Consider the following 16185-nt stretch of genomic DNA (forward strand, 5'->3'; position numbering starts at 1 on the left):
AAAACAAAACAAAACAAAACAAAACAAAACAAAACAAAACAAAACAACACTCAATGCCCATGGATAGGAAGAATCAATATCATGAAAATGACCACACTGCCTAAAACAATTTATAGGTTCCATGCTATCCCTATTACATTACCAATGACATTCTTTACAAAACTAGAAAAATTATTTTAAAATTCATATGGAATAAAAAAAGAGCCTGAACAGCTAAAGTGATCCTAAATAAAAAGAACAAAGCTGGAGGCAGTATGCTACCCAACTTCAAACTACACCACAAGGCTATGGTAACCGAAACAGCATGGCCTAGTATGAAAACAGACAGGTAGACTAATGCAACAGAACAGAGAATCCAGAAACAAGGCCCCGCACCTACAAATATCTAACCTTCAACAAAGCTGACAAAAACAACGGGCAAGTAATGGGGAAAGGATTCCCTATTTAATAAATGGTGCTGCGATAACCAGCTACTCATGCGCAGAAGATTGAAACCAGACCCCTTCCTTATACCATGTACAAAAATTAACTCAAGATGGATTAAGGACTTAAAGGTAAAACCCAAAACTATGAAAACTCTGGAAGACAACTAGGCAATACCATTCTGGACATAGGAACAGGCAAAAATTTCACTAGGAAGGCACCAACAGCAATCACAACAAATGCAAAAATTTACAAATAGAATCTATTAATAATTAAACTAAAGAGCTTCCACATGACAAAAGAAAATATCAACAGAGTAAACAGATAACCTATATAGTGAGAGAAAATTTTTGCAAACTTTGCATTTGACTAAGGTCCAATATCCAGCATCTAAAAGGAACTTAAACAAATTTACAAAAAATAAACAACCCCATTAAAAAGTGGGCAAAGGACATGAACAGATATTTTTCAAAAGAAGACATACATGTGGCCAACAAACATATGAAAGAAAGCTCAACACCACTGATTATTAGAGAAATACAAATAACAAACACAATGGGATATCACTCCACACCAGTCAGAGTGGCTACTATTAAAAAGTCAAAAAATAACACATGTTGGTGAAATCATGGAGAAAAATAAACACTTTTACACTGTTGGTGGGAATGTAAATGAGTTCAACCATTCTGGAGGACAATGTGGCAATGCCTCAAAGACCTAAAGACAGAACTACCATTCAACCCAGCAGTACGAGTACTAGGTATATACCCAGAGGAATATAAATTGTCCTATTATAAAGACACATATATGTGTATGTTCATTGCAGCATTATTCACAATAGCAAAGACATGGAATCAATCTAAATACCCATCAATGGTAGATGAATAAAGAAACTGTGGTACATATACACCATGGAGTACTATGTAGCCATAAGAAAGAATGAGTTCATTGAAGGAACATGGATGGAGCTGGAGGCCATTATCTGCAGCAAACTAATGCGGGAACAGAAAACCAAATACTACATGGTCTTATTTATAAGTGGGAGCTAATGATGAGATAGAAGGGAACAACATGTCCTGGGGCCTATTGGAGGGTAGAGGGAGTAAGGACGAAGAGACTCAGGAAAAGAAACCCAATGGGTACTAACTAGGCTTAATACCTGGGTGACAAAACAATCTGTACGACAAACCCCCATGACACATGTTTACCTATGTAATAAACTTGTACATGTACCCCTGAATTAAAAATAGAAGTTTAATTTAAAAAATACTTGCCTGAGAGTGATAACAATAATTTTTATCAATTTGTACACCCTCTTTTTGTCTGGCATAGTATCTTGATAATGTAACTGATATGGACATGAGGCAAGGAAATACTAGTTAGAAAAGTGCGGAGTCCCTGGCAACGGCTCCACCCTCAAGCTTGGACCTTGTGGCTCTAAGTGAGAGCATGCAATCCTGTTTTCCCACCTGAATGTTGCCTTTTTCAAAACCATCCTGCCCTGCCACGCCCCCCATCCTATACCCATAAAAATCCCAGGTTCCACTGACACAGCAGCAGAGTGGTGTGGCAGAGGAGAGAAGACAAGAAGCGTCTGAACATTGAAAAGAAAAGCAGCTGGACATTGGGGACTATGGTTGGAGAGGAGTTCAGCCGGAGACCATCGATCATCTTTCCATTCCATCTCTGTTCCAGCTCTCTATCCTGCTGAGAGCCCCTTCCACCGCTCAATGAAATTCTCCACATTCGCCACCCTTCAATTCGTTCATGCGACCTGGTTCTTCCTGGATGCCAGACAGGAACTCAGGTACCCAGAGGGCAGGTGCAAAATGCTGTCACCCTGACCCTCCACTGAGCTGGTTAACACTTAGCTGTCTGCTCTCTGGAGTTCCAGGGGTCGCAGGTAACTGCTAGACACAGTCGTGGGGCTGGTACAGGATTAGTTCCTGCTGGCACCCCAAAGCACTTGCCCTAGCTCCTGCACCCGTTCACCTGCATGCTCCCCATCCCACAAGGGGCTTGAGAGTTGCAGGTGGAGTAAGGGAGCCGCCCCTTCACGAGTGCCGCGAAGTGGTCAAGGGAATAGTCCTTTAGTCACATCCTCGATAAAATTTTTTTTAATGATAAACATCACAAAAACTCAGATCTATGCAATATGTGACTGACAGAACTGATGCTCTGACCTCTCCCTGATTCCCACTCCAGAGAAAGGAAGGAAACAGGAAAAAACTCTCAAGAGAAATCTCTTTTCCTATCTTTCAGTAAATTGATGCTAAATGCTATAAAAATGTATGAGCTTTGTTATGGCTTATGCTGTTCTAAATATGTTTGATATTCTTTTGATGTTCTTTTTTATTACATAGATTTGGAATGTGAACATTATGAGCACTGCTCTTTAATTAACACAACAGATACTTATTAAGCTGGTATTGTGTACAAAAAGTGTATTGGAAGCTGGAGATACATTTTTCCTGCACTTTAGGAGCATGTAAGGCAGTGCTAAACTAGGAGTAAAGGAACCGCCCCTTTACCAGTCTCGTGAAAGGGTCAAGGGAACGGTCCTTTCATCACATCCTCAATAGAAATTTTTAAAATGATAAACATTGCAAAAACTCAGATCTACGCAGTAAGGTAAAGTACTTCTGTGGGCCCAGAAGTACTATAGGGTGCTACCCTAAGCTTTATAATGCAAACTTACTTATGTTGCACACATAAACTACCAGTTTTTGAAAATCATTAAGATTGCTGCAGCTTCTCTCAAAAACAGTTGGAAATCTCTCTAGCTAACCACATGAGGGCTTACATTTCTACTTATGTTAGATTGAAGACATTGCATTAACTCAAATCAGATGTATCAGTTCTTTGGCCCTTATAGTTCATAGTGATAGTTCTATCATCTTATATGTGCCCTGAATTTTATTAAGAAAATTCAAAGGCTTCAGGTAAGACATACTAAATCTTGTTTTCTCATGACCTCCAGTGAATACTCCATAAAAATAGCAGCCTCTACTTTCTGTTTCTATTATATCACTTTTACTTTCCTCCAGAATCTTTCTCATTCTCTAATTATATAACTATTTGTTTATTGTCCATCTACTCTTTCAGAATGTAGATCCAATGAGGGCAGGTGCCTCAATCAGTTCCTGGATTTCCATAAATATCTGTGAATAAACAAAAGAATGAGCAGCCCTGCCAATGGCTGCCGAAATAAGGGACAAATATTTCGTATTATCTTCGAACTGCACAAAAGTCAACATACCTGCTATAATATTGTCCAGCAGTGTTATAGGCATGCAGAATATGCCAACCAGCAAATCACTTATGGCCAGGTTTAAGATGAAGAGATTAGTGACTGTGTGCATATGTTTGTTCCTCACTACAATAAAGCAAACCACAGTATTTCCCACCATGCACAAAAAGAAGATCAGAAAGTAGGAAATAATGAAGATTGCTGCCACTCGAGGCTGGTGAAGATAGTAGTTCACATAGGTAATATTAATATCTGAGTGCAGATGATCCTTTGTGTCATTGACACTCCAGATGGGATGCCAGTTTTCTGAAGAGTTTGTGTCCCATTTCTCATTCATGATGAACCTTAACAAAGAAGAGACAGAAAAGAAAAATATAATTAGGAACCAGTAAAGCAAAAATTTTGTGCCTGAGTTTAAGAGGAACACTTGTAAAATGCCATGGAAGTTTTATGGTCTTTCTATAATAATCAATAAGTTTTACATAAAACTGAATTATAAATAAGGCACTCAAATTATTAGGATTTTAACCAAGAGCATCTGAAAATTCCAATTTGTGCCAAATAAAATATTATTCTGTTTTATTTCTAATACACTCTATATTTTGCTTCTTTCGGCATGCACTCTATCCATTTCCCTTGCCTTCCAAAACTCTCCTTCCCTCTATCTCCAGGTATCATATTCTGTCAAGACCCACTTACTAATTTAAAGCTAACTCACATGCCTCTAGCTTTCCTGATAATCCGAACAAGATACGATGTCTACATCTTTGAAACTTCTAAAGAAATAAGCTTCTTGTTTTTGCTGACTTATTTAACTTAATAATATTTTATATATATATATATATTTATATATTTATATTTATGTAATTCACCCAATTTTTTTTTTTTTTTTTTTTTTTTTGCAGGGGTTTCACTCTGTCACCTGGACTGGAGTGGCACCATCTCAGGTCACTGTAGCCTTGATCTCCCAGGTTCAAGTGATCCTCCTGCCTCAGCCCCCCAAGTAGCTGAGACCACAAGTGTGTGCCATCATGACCAGTTAATTTTTGTGTTTCTAATGGAGATAGAGTTTTGCCATGTTGCCCAGTCTGGTCTTGAACTCCTGAGTTCAAGTGATCCACCCACCTCAGCCTCCCAAAATGCTAGGATTACAGGCATAAGCCACCTCGCCTGACCTAAATGTTATTTTTATATAATTTTCTATGCAGACACAGCCACCATATTATGAGTCTCTTAATATAGGGCTAGGTTACTTGTCTTGGTTTCATTTAGCATAATTCTATTCACACACAATGTATCAAGAAATTATGTAGAATCTGTATGTCTTTTTTTTTCTTTTTCTTTTTTTTCCTTTTTTTTTTTTGAGGTGGAGTCTTGCTCTGTCTCCCAGACTGGAGTGCGGTGGTGCGATCTCAGTTCACTGAAAGCTCTGCCTCCCGGGTTCACGCCATCTCCCGCCTCAGCCTCCCGAGTAGCTGGGACATAGGCACCCGCCACCGCGCCCGGCTAATTTTTTTGTATTTTTAGGAGAGACGGGGTTTCACCGAGTTAGCCAGGATAGTCTCAATCTCCTGACCTCGTGATCCGCCCGCCTTGGTCTCCCAAAGTGCTGGGATTACAGGCGTGAGCAACCGCTCCAAGCCTGTATGGCCTAATAGTAGACAGCTTAATCAATCCTGTATGTCAGAGGTCCCCACAACCACTCCTAGGTATGGTGATTTACTAGAAAGACTCACAGGACACAGCATATAATGCATTCACAGCTAACATTTATCAAAGTGAAGGATGCAAAGTAAAATCAGGAATGGAATAGGTACATGGGGTGAAGGCTGCAGGAAATTAGGTATAAGCCCCATGCACCTAATCTCAGTGGAGTCACACAGAACATGCCTAATTCCTCCAGTAACAGAAAACACGTGTAAAGTGTTGTCAACCAGAGAAGCTCATTAGAGACTCAACACCCAGAGTTTTTCTTGGAGAATGATCAAGTGGGGATCTTCTTCCTAGCATATATCAAAATTCCAGACTCCCAGACAGAAAGTAGATATTCAGCATAAACCATTTTCTTTGTACAAACAGTCTAGGCACAGTGAGCCACTCATCATTTAAGTAAACCTATGTATCAGTATAGGAAGTGTTTATTATTTAACTTCCCAGACTCCAACCAAGGGCCAACTTAGCAAGCAGGCTTTTCTAAGGGTAGCAGCCTCAGGCCTGCTTGTTATCTCTTTTCTGCACACTTAGTTAATTAATTGAACAGAAGGTTATATCTGCCCATAAATGAAAATGAATTTGACAGTGGACTTATACAATTGACCTCCCCACACTGTTAATGTGTTCCAGCAAAGAATTATAAATGACTGCTTAAAGCAGTGGACAAAAGTTTGAGACAGGATAGTTACATAGTCTGAAATTATCTACTCACAAAATACTTTATTAATTTCAAAATTAAAATTGTAACTTTTCAGTGAAAAAACTGAGCAAATACTACCTTAGTTAAATGATCCAAGATAACATTTTGGATGATGAGATGCAAATATATCATATGCTCCTTGACGTAATGCATGAGAATTCAACATCCGTTTAGCAATATTTTTGTCAAAAATGCATAATCTTACCCTGAGGAAATATCAGACAATTTCTAAATTAGAAAAATTCTATAGATGTAAAATATTTCAATGTCGATCTACCTCAGAAGTGAATGAATGCTTATTGTCCTTAGCTATAAAATTTAAACTTCCTACCACCTATGGTCAGTAGCATAATGGCTTCCCAAGTATCTCTGTCCAAATCTCCAGAACTTCTGAATAGGTTAGGTTACACGGCAGAGGGGAATTAAAGTTGCTAATTAACTTATATTAAAATAGGATATCCTGGTTATATAGGTGGGCTTAATATAATCGTGAGAGTCCTTAAAAGTGGAAGAGACACAGAGCATCAGTATTAGAGCTATTCTAGGTGAGAACAACTCGATGAGCCATTGTTGGCTTTAAAGATTGAAAAGGACCATGAGTCAAGGAATGCAAATAACCTCTAGAAGCTGGAAAAGAAAAGCAAGAAGACAGATTCTTCTGTAGAGCCTTAAGAAAAAAATGCAGCCTTGCCAACATCTTGATTTTAGCCTAGTGGAAACCATTCCAGACTTCTGGCCTTCAGAACTACAAGACAACAAATGTGTGCTGTTTTAGACACTAAGTGTGACAACTTGGTACCGTACTAATAGGAAACCAACAGAACACCTATCCTTCCCCAATTTTTGTAGTATTACCTGAGATCTTTTCCTTGAACTTTCTATATACATAGTTTAGAGGTTGGAGGTTTTCTTTTCCACAATGGTTGAACTAATTTGCACTCCCACCAACAGTGTAAAAGCATTCCTATTTCTCCCCATGCTCTCCAGCATCTGTTGTTTCCTGACATTTAAATGATTGCTATTCTAACTGGCGTGAGATGGTGTCTGATTGTGGTTTTGATTTGCATTTCTCTAATGACTAGTGATGATGAGCTTTTTTTCCATATGTTTGTTGGCCTCATAAATGTCCTCTTTTGAGAATTGTCTGTTCATATCTATCACCCACTTTTTAATGGGGTTGTTTTTTTCTGGTAAATTTGTTTAAGTTCCTTGTAGATTCTAGATATTAGCCTTTTGTCAGATGGATAGATAGATAGATTGCAAAATTTTTTCTCCCATTCTGTAGGTTGCCTGTTCACTCTGATGATAGTTTCTTTTGCTGCACAGAAGCTCTTTAGTTTAATTGGATACCATTTGTCAATTTTGGCTTTTATTGCCATTGTTTTTGGTGTTTTAGTCACGAAGTCTTTGCCTATGCCTATGTCCTGAATGGTATTGCCTAGGTTTTCTTCTAGGGTTTTTATGGTTTTAGGTCTTACATTTAAGTGTTTAATCCATCTTGAGTTAATTTTTGTGTAAGGTGTAAGGAAGGGGTCCAGTTTCAGCTTTCTATATACGGCTAGCCAGTTTGCCCAGCACCATTTATTAAGTAGGGAATCGTTTCCCCATTGCTTGTTTTTGTCAGGTTTATCAAAGATCAGATGGTTGTAGATATGTGGCATTATTTCTGGGGCCTCTATTCAGTTCCACTGGTCTATATATCTGTTTTGGTACCAGTACCATGTTGTTTACTGGCACCAAACTGTACTGTAACTATGCAGTTACAGTAGCCTTGAAGTATAGTTTGAAGTCAGGTAGCATGATGCCTCCAGCTTTGTTCTTTTTGTTTAGAATTGACTTGGCTATGCAGGCTCTTTTTTGGTTCCATATGAAATTTAAAGTAGTTTTTTCCATCAGAGAAATGCAAATCAAAACCACAATGAGATATCATCTCACACCAGTTAGAATGTCAATCATTAAAAAGTCAGGAAACAACAGGTACTGGAGAGGATGTGGAGAAATAGGAACACTTTTACACTGTTGGTGGGATTGTAAACTAGTTCAACCATTGTGGAAAACAGTATGGTGATTCCTCAAGGATCTAGAACTAGAAATACCATATGACGCAGCCATCACATTACTGGGTATATACCCAAAGGACTATAAATCATGCTGCTATAAAGACACATGCACACATATGTTTATTGCAGCACTATTCACAATAGCAAAGACTTGGAATCAGCCCAAATGTCCATCAGTGACAGACTGGATTAAGAAAATGTGGCACATATACACCATGGAATACTATGCAGCCATAAAAAAGGATGAGTTTGCGTCCTTTGTAGGGACATGGATGCAGCTGGAAACCATCATTCTCAGCAAACTATCGCAAGAACAGAAAACCAAACACCGCATGTTCTCACTCATAGGTGGGAATTGAACTATGAGATCACTTGGACTCTGGAAGGGGAACATCACACACCAGGGCCTATTATGGGGAGAGAGGAGTTGGGGGGGATGGCATTGGGAGTTATACCTGATGTAAATGACGAGTTGATGGGTGCTGACGCGTTGATGGGTGCAGCACACCAACGTGGCACAAGAATACATATGTAACAAATCTGCACGTTGTGCACATGTATCCTAGAACTTAAAGTATAATAAAAAAAAAAAAAAAGAAAAAGAAAGTGAATTTGGGAATGCTAGTCAAATTAAAATGTGCATTATGTTCCACTTGACCTTTTCATTTCTACAAATATAATTTATTGAAATAAATACATCCATGAGTAAAAAGCCATGAAAGCATTATATTCATTGTAACTTTGTTATAGGAAAAGTTTAGAAACAACATATTTGGTCATAAACAGACAAAAATTTAAGTGGATTATAGCAATATTAATAATCAAATATGCAATGTGATAACATCTTAATAATGGCAAAATATATCTAATACTTGACGTCTGCCAGTTTCTGTTATAAAGTTTATCCCTATTAATTCACTTAATCCTTGGAGAAAATACTATGATTATCACTATTCCCATTTTTAGGTGAAGAAACTGGGGAAAAAGCAAGTAACTGGCCCAAGTTCATCAGCAGGGAAGTAGCAAGGTCAAAATTTAAAGTCAGATAGTCTGACTTCAGAGGCTTTACGGTAACCTCTGTGCTATAATAAAACAAAGCCATTATAATCAATAGGAAGAGTCTAATTATTCTGAGACATAGTGCTCTATAACATGTTCATGTCAAAAGCAAAACTCTAATAGAAAAATATCTATTAGTAGTGGTGAATTCTGGGGTCAGGACTAGATTGTGTTGTAAGGTGATGAAAAACCTTTTACATTTTACTACTCTTTATTGCTTGAATCTTTTTACAGAACAAATATATTCATGTTTTTATAAACAAAGAACAACAGGATCTATGCATTATTTACACTTGCCAAATCCTAAGAAAACTTTTGAAAGCCACATGCTTAGAAAGCTTCATATTTTCACATAACAGACAGAAGTTAGACCCCATTCTATAATTTAAGAGATTACTATCTACATATAAGTATATGTGATTATGTACATGTGAATTCTTATAGGGTACCAATCAACAATTTAAAATAACACATTTTAAATTATAAAATTATATAATGGTGATTACTTGCCCCTGAATCGTAGGAGTGACATAGTTACAGGAAACAAGCATGAGGGAGACTTCTGGGCAGCTGGAATAGGGATATTTCTTGATTTGGGTGCTGGTTACAAGAATATATTCAGTTTTTAAAAATTCAATGAATTTTATATTTATGCACACTTTTTTCAACAGGAGGGAGTTAAAGCTGCTGACTGGCTATTCATTTCTGACCCTGGGAGAAAAGAAGAGGGCAAGTGACCCAATATTATCTCCTTGTCAACATGATAACTGAACCTCTGGGCAAATGGTCTATTCATATTTCTAGAAAAGTCTTTATGAAAAGTTCTTAACAGAATGTCCTTGGTAAAGGATTGCCTGTAGAAAACATTAATAAATTAAGAACCTAAGGATTTATAATCCTGGCATCCCTAGAAAATGTCCCTTAAACTGAGGTATAAGATGGCAATATTTTATAGACTAAATATTCCTCCTGCTGTGTGAGGCAACCAAGAAAAACTCCACCAGGAGACCTCATCTTCTATTTGAACCGGAGACTACATCGCAAACATGGGAAGTGCCAGGGAACTGGTTGACTCGTGGATAACACCCCAGGGTTGTCTGAGCCTCTTGGTTGCTGGTATTCTTGAAATTATTAGTATATTTCAGAACTGGTAAAGCTTTTGAACCATGTTTCTTTGCCAGTCTGAGACTTTGTGTGAGCACAGATTGGCAGTGCAAGAAGAACTATGCTTTAATCTCATTAATCTTAATGGGTTGGATCAGTTTTAGCGATAAAAAGTATGCAAAAAATATATTGAAGATCTAATTACAAGTTGAGCCTTACCTATTTATGATAGGACACAGCAAATCTTTGATGCAATGGAATGTGGAGGAAGTACACTTAGATATGAGGGAAATGGCTAAGTGGATCGATAAAGGGTGGCTGGAAGAGGGGAAGATAGAACAATTTCTATTCCCTGGCTAGTGCTAGTGGTGTTCATAAAGTAAGACCTTTAAGTTCCCTTCAAGCAAAGAACAATAAAATCTATGTATTGCTTATAATTACCAAATCCTAAGAAAAAAAATTCCAAATCCTACTGTTCTTTGCTGTGAGACTTTTCTTTCCCGTCATGGAAGACCTACTTGTATTTCCATGACTACTTGGAATGATGTCCCATTTCTTCACAAAGCAGCATAAACAAGGCCACTGATTACTTAAAAAATACACAAATAACTGTAGGATAAGATCAGGTGACTACTAAATCCCAAGGATATTCTGTGCAAATTTTCAAACGTTGTACATAAAATTACCAGCAGAAGCTAGGTAAATCATTATTTGCAGGGTTTCTTCAACTGTCTAGGAAATCTCACTGATTATAGAGTAATGTAAGTTGAAGGCCAATCCCCAGTGGCTGAAAACTTCTATAAGCAGGTATTTTCATGTTGTATAATAATTAATCTATATAACTGGTAAAAGTAGAAGCATAGCAACCCTCTCCTGAGAGAAGTAATTTCCCTATCCACTCACTCACAAGTGTCATATGTCTCCTCATGCTCCAGGCGTGGTATGTATGACCAACCCAAAGTTGTCTATTTGATGATCAGAAAGACACAATCAATTTAATGTTTCTGGCACAGATAATGAAAGATGTGCTACTTTGGAGAGTTTCTGTCTCCTGTTCTCCTTATTTGTCTTGGATGATGTCAGAAACATTCATATAGGGCTCAAACAGCACAGCCAAAGTTCACTCAGAAATTAGAAATGGGATGTTAAAATCCATACTTTGGGAAGTGGGCAAGGTCACAGAACGGAATCACTGCATACAGGAGCAGTGTATTAGTTTGTTCTCACACTGCTAATAAAGACATATTTGAGACTTGGCAATTTATAAGGGAAAGAGGTTTAATTGACTGACAGTTCAGCATGTCTGAGAAGACCTCAGGAAACTTACAATCATGGCAAAAAGGGAAGCAAACCCATCTTTCTTCTCATGGCAGCAGCAAGGAGAAGTGCTGAGCAAAAAAGGAAAGGCCCCTTATAAAACCATCAGATCTCATGAGAATGCCCTATCATGAGAGCAACTGCATGGGGATAACGGCCCCTGTGATTCAATTATCTCCCACTGGGCACCTCCCACAACTCATGGGGACTATAGAAACTACAACTCGAGATGAGATTTGCCTGAGGACACAGTCAAACCATATCAAGCCGGTAGCTTCACTGACTATAGAGCCAATCAAATAAAGCCCTCAGCAGACTTTTCCAGCTTCATTGCTGCATGTTCTGTGTCTCATGAATTGCTTTCCATTGAAGCAAAGTAAGTTGTTTGGTTCACTGATGAGAGTTTCTGGATTATGTCACTTGTTTGGAAAACAACAACAGTACACCCTGCAGATGGGGAAAGCTTAATGGAAGAAGACAAGGGCACACCTGAACATTGGACAGAGATGAAAGCAGTTCAAAGATTCTCCACTTACAGCCAATGGCCTTGTTGCTGTTGTCAAGGGAATGGAAACACATTAAAAACAAAACAAAACCAAACAACAACAAAAACATTTCTGTGGGAATTTAAAGAAGAATTCAAGTGTGCCATGTACATAACTACCAGAAATAACTAGTTGTTGACTCAGAAGAGATTTGGAATGAGGCAGATTCCTTAGTTAGATTTCCAGGATTATTATCTGCTTCTTGAAGTGAGCAGGCACTGGGTTCTCAGGCCATGCACTGAAGGGCTAATGAGATAAGAAACTGCACCCCAAAGTCAGTCAACAGACAAAATCATTTAAAAATGTCGGTGGAAATCCTACTATTTCTCACAACATGGATGAATATGCAAGACATTACCACCAAGTGAAATAAACCAGTAACAGAATGACAAATACTACATGATTCCACTCATATGAGGTATGAAAAACTCTTAGAAGCAGAAAATAGAATAGTAGTTACCAAAAGTTAAAAGGAGGGGAAAGTGGGAGTTCTTCAATTAGAATCAAGTTTCAGTTATGCAAAATAAATAAGTTTAAGAATTACACTGTTGGACATCTCTCTCAGATCTGGGTACTAACTAATGGCCAATATTAAAAGAAAATTCTTGGACTTCTTTTGTCTGAAAAAGGAATACTGGCTTCTTAGTAATCTGTAATCTAAAGAATAGAAGAGACACATTGCCTTGATTGACACTGTAAGTTTTACTAATGTACGGTGTGTCAAACCCTACGTTAATCTCTCTATCATAGCTACATGGTGTATTAGAGGGTTTGTAATTTATTGATAGAAGTAAGTGAAAACTAGACTTATGCAAATGATGCTTCCAAGGACAAGGAAATGCTTTGAGAGGTTGGATTGAGTCCTCCCATTGATTAAAAACATGTTAAAATGGATTGTCCAGAGAAGAAAGTGAATTTGACGTTATAAATATTGTATTGTTCAATTAAGTGTCTCCAGCAAATCATATAAAATGTGAAATTGAAGATAAACACTAATTAAGTGGAGTAAATGTATCAAAAGACATTTAATAAATATTTTCACTATGAATATATTTTATTCCTAGTCCCTATTAGGTAGTTCAAATCTTGTTGATTTGAACAAGATCTATAAAATATAATATGCATAAAATAAACTTTCATAACCTTATATCCAGAAATACACGTATGTAATATTTTAGTCTATTTCCTACAATTCTTTTGGGTTTGTTTTTTAAGGTATTAGATGCTTTCTTTGTTAAAATATAGTAAGACAAATAATAATAACTAGAGAAATGTGTGGCAAGAAGATATTAACTGAGTTCAGACAGTGAATTGGTTGAAGCTGTTAAAGCAACTGGCCAGAAATCTATTTCTCCCCCAATACCAGGAGATTGCACCCAGGGGAAATAAAAAGAAGACTAATGATTGAAATGAATGTTCTTGTGAACATAATAATTGAACCACAAGGTAGATTAATGATATTTACTAGAATAAGCCTTCTTTATTTAATTACTTAATAGGATATCCCTGAATAAGTATTGCTTATAAATAAATACAGAATATATGAATTTATGAGGCATGACTCCCTGGAAACTGTCATACAAACTGCTGTATAAAATGGAGATATTTTATAGACTGAACACTCACTGTGCTGTGGTATATAACACTGTAAAACCCTCCTTGGAGACCTCATTACTTGCTCTGGGCCAGAAGTGAGCATCTAATGCAGAAAGAAGGGTCCTACGGCACCACTTTCAATGTCCCAGACCTTCTTCGATTAAGTTTATTGATTGTCTATATTCAGGAAATTGTTAGTAAGGCATGGTGATAATAAGTAAGATCTCTGATTTTAGAAAATAAATTCAGATTTAATGTATAAAATAAAATATGCATAAAAATAAACTTTCACAACTTTATATCCAGAAATACACATATACAATATTTTAGTTTATTTCATACAATTATTTTGACTTTATTTTTTAGCATACAAGTCCTGGAGAGGAATATAATATTATTTTCAAGAAAGTAACTTATTGTATTGGGAGTGAGAACTGTTTCACGTAGGAAAACATTGTGAAGAGTTCTTTTCATGTAAGAAGGAAACCACTCCCATTCTACCTTACCGTCTAGGGCATACTTATGATGAGTAGAATAAACAAAATGCAAGTCGAGTACCTTATGAAACATAAACTGTGTACCAGGCACTAAGCTAACTGCTTCGTACGTGTCAGCCCATTTAATTTTCCCAGAAATCCTGTGCGGTAGCTACTAATAGTAACCCAATTTAAGGGAAAAGGAAAGAAAGACAGAAAGATGCTAAGTAACCTGACCCAAGCCCCACAATTAATACTGGAAAAGTTGGCAAACTTATAGGATGATCTCTTAGGATTGTGAAGGTCAGCAACATAGCCGGGAAATGGGCAACTTGAGGATTGAAAACTAACCAGAATGAAGTTCAATGAGGTGAATATGGCCAAGGAATTTCTAAAATCTAGTGTGCCTTATATTTAATTTTATACTAACTTTTATACTATACAAAAAAGTACTCCCCAACCCTGTCTATAACCCCAAGTTGTGAGCAGGAGTCTATTAAATATAACTCCTTTTGGAGAGATATTTTTCAAATATCAAGGTAGAGGACTTGTAATGTTTGAATTAGTGTAGGGCAGAGATAAATAAGCAGCTATAAGTGATGAGGCAGGAACAGGAAAAAATCATCTATATTCAGGAAAATCCCGGGCACACTGTCATGGGGGAGATAGGTGGATATTGAATTCTCTAAAATACAAGAAATAGGGACAACTTTATTTGCATATAACAGCTGCATTGATCAAGCGTGACTTGTGATTTTCGATGTGAAAGCAACTGTATTTGTATGCTGCTAACCTTTTAATTCTAACATTTGAAGCTAAATTTCTCTTTTTCCTTTGGATGAAATTTGGATGGAATAAATCTTACTACTTTTCTAATTGATTTCTAATAATAAAAATGGTATCGTAATTAATTTGTTCACCCTAATAATAAACAAAATGTAAAATTTCCAATAAGGATGCTTCGTTGACTTCTTTTCTCTTTCCCAACTCACTCTGCAATATCTTCATCTCCAGCTCGTCATTCTCAGCTCCCATCCTCACCAGGATTGTGGGTGAGCAAGTTTAGAGTGGCAGAAAGAGGCAGGGAAAGTCCTACTTCTCTTTTTAGGGTTGTCATGAGGTGTTCCTTGGACTGGACAGAGTTTTAAGCTGACCCTTACTTTTCTGAGTGTTATTATGGGCTCTTCGGAGACACCAACTTATTGCTATGAATCTCTTACCAAACTTTCTCTTCATGCAGGGAAGTTTATCTCTGGCTGCTGCTGGCTTTTTCCTTGGCCGTGAGAAATCTGACATGTGTCACTCACCCCTAGCTTCACCATTAAAACTAATGCATCTTTTGTCCAGAAAGACTCCAGGAGTGTCAGTTGGTGAGTGACGCCAACTCTCCTTCCCTCTGCTGTCAGAAACCAGCCAACCAGGTCCTTCCACTTCAGATGTCTCAGGTGTGTCTGTGAGGCAGACCCAAGTCCACTGTGTTCTCCAGAATATTAGGCTCATATACTAAACTTTTTGCACATCTCCTTTAATCCCCTATCCTAAAGCACGATTTGAAGGGCAAGCACATTCCCTCCATCTTACAAGTGTGTAGGACTCACCACACATCAACAAACTGTTCTCTCTAATCCTGGATCATTTTTTTTCCCCCAGGCTGAGGGTAAGTGTTCCTAATAAGGGTTAATAACTCCCGTTTACAATTTCTACATGGTGGTCTCAATAATAGTCTTGAGGCTTCAGCAGAAACTAAAACCAGAATAGTTCCATAGTGTTATAACATCCTGTTACATAATTATTAGGAAGATAAACCCCAAAGGCAAGAGTATCTAGGAATAGTCTAGCATGTGACACTCATTATATTTAAGGGTTTGAAATTGGAATTGTACTGAAAAATTAGGTTTTTTTTTCCTGATGTCATTTAAGGTTATATTGTATTCATTCATAT

At 37.4% G+C, this 16185-nt stretch overlaps 1 protein-coding gene across 1 annotated transcript in view; it reads right to left on the bottom strand.

Moving 5' to 3' along the window:
- NPFFR2 (neuropeptide FF receptor 2) overlaps positions 1-16185 on the bottom strand; it is a 100433-nt gene that overhangs the window by 14867 nt on the left and 69381 nt on the right. Inside the window, 1 exon segment of the mRNA XM_026446915.1 lies at positions 3683-4017. Coding sequence (XP_026302700.1) covers positions 3683-4017 — 335 coding nt within the window.

Source organism: Piliocolobus tephrosceles, chromosome 3 (genome assembly GCF_002776525.5).
Source record: "Piliocolobus tephrosceles isolate RC106 chromosome 3, ASM277652v3, whole genome shotgun sequence".
NCBI classification, from domain to species: Eukaryota; Metazoa; Chordata; class Mammalia; order Primates; family Cercopithecidae; genus Piliocolobus; species Piliocolobus tephrosceles.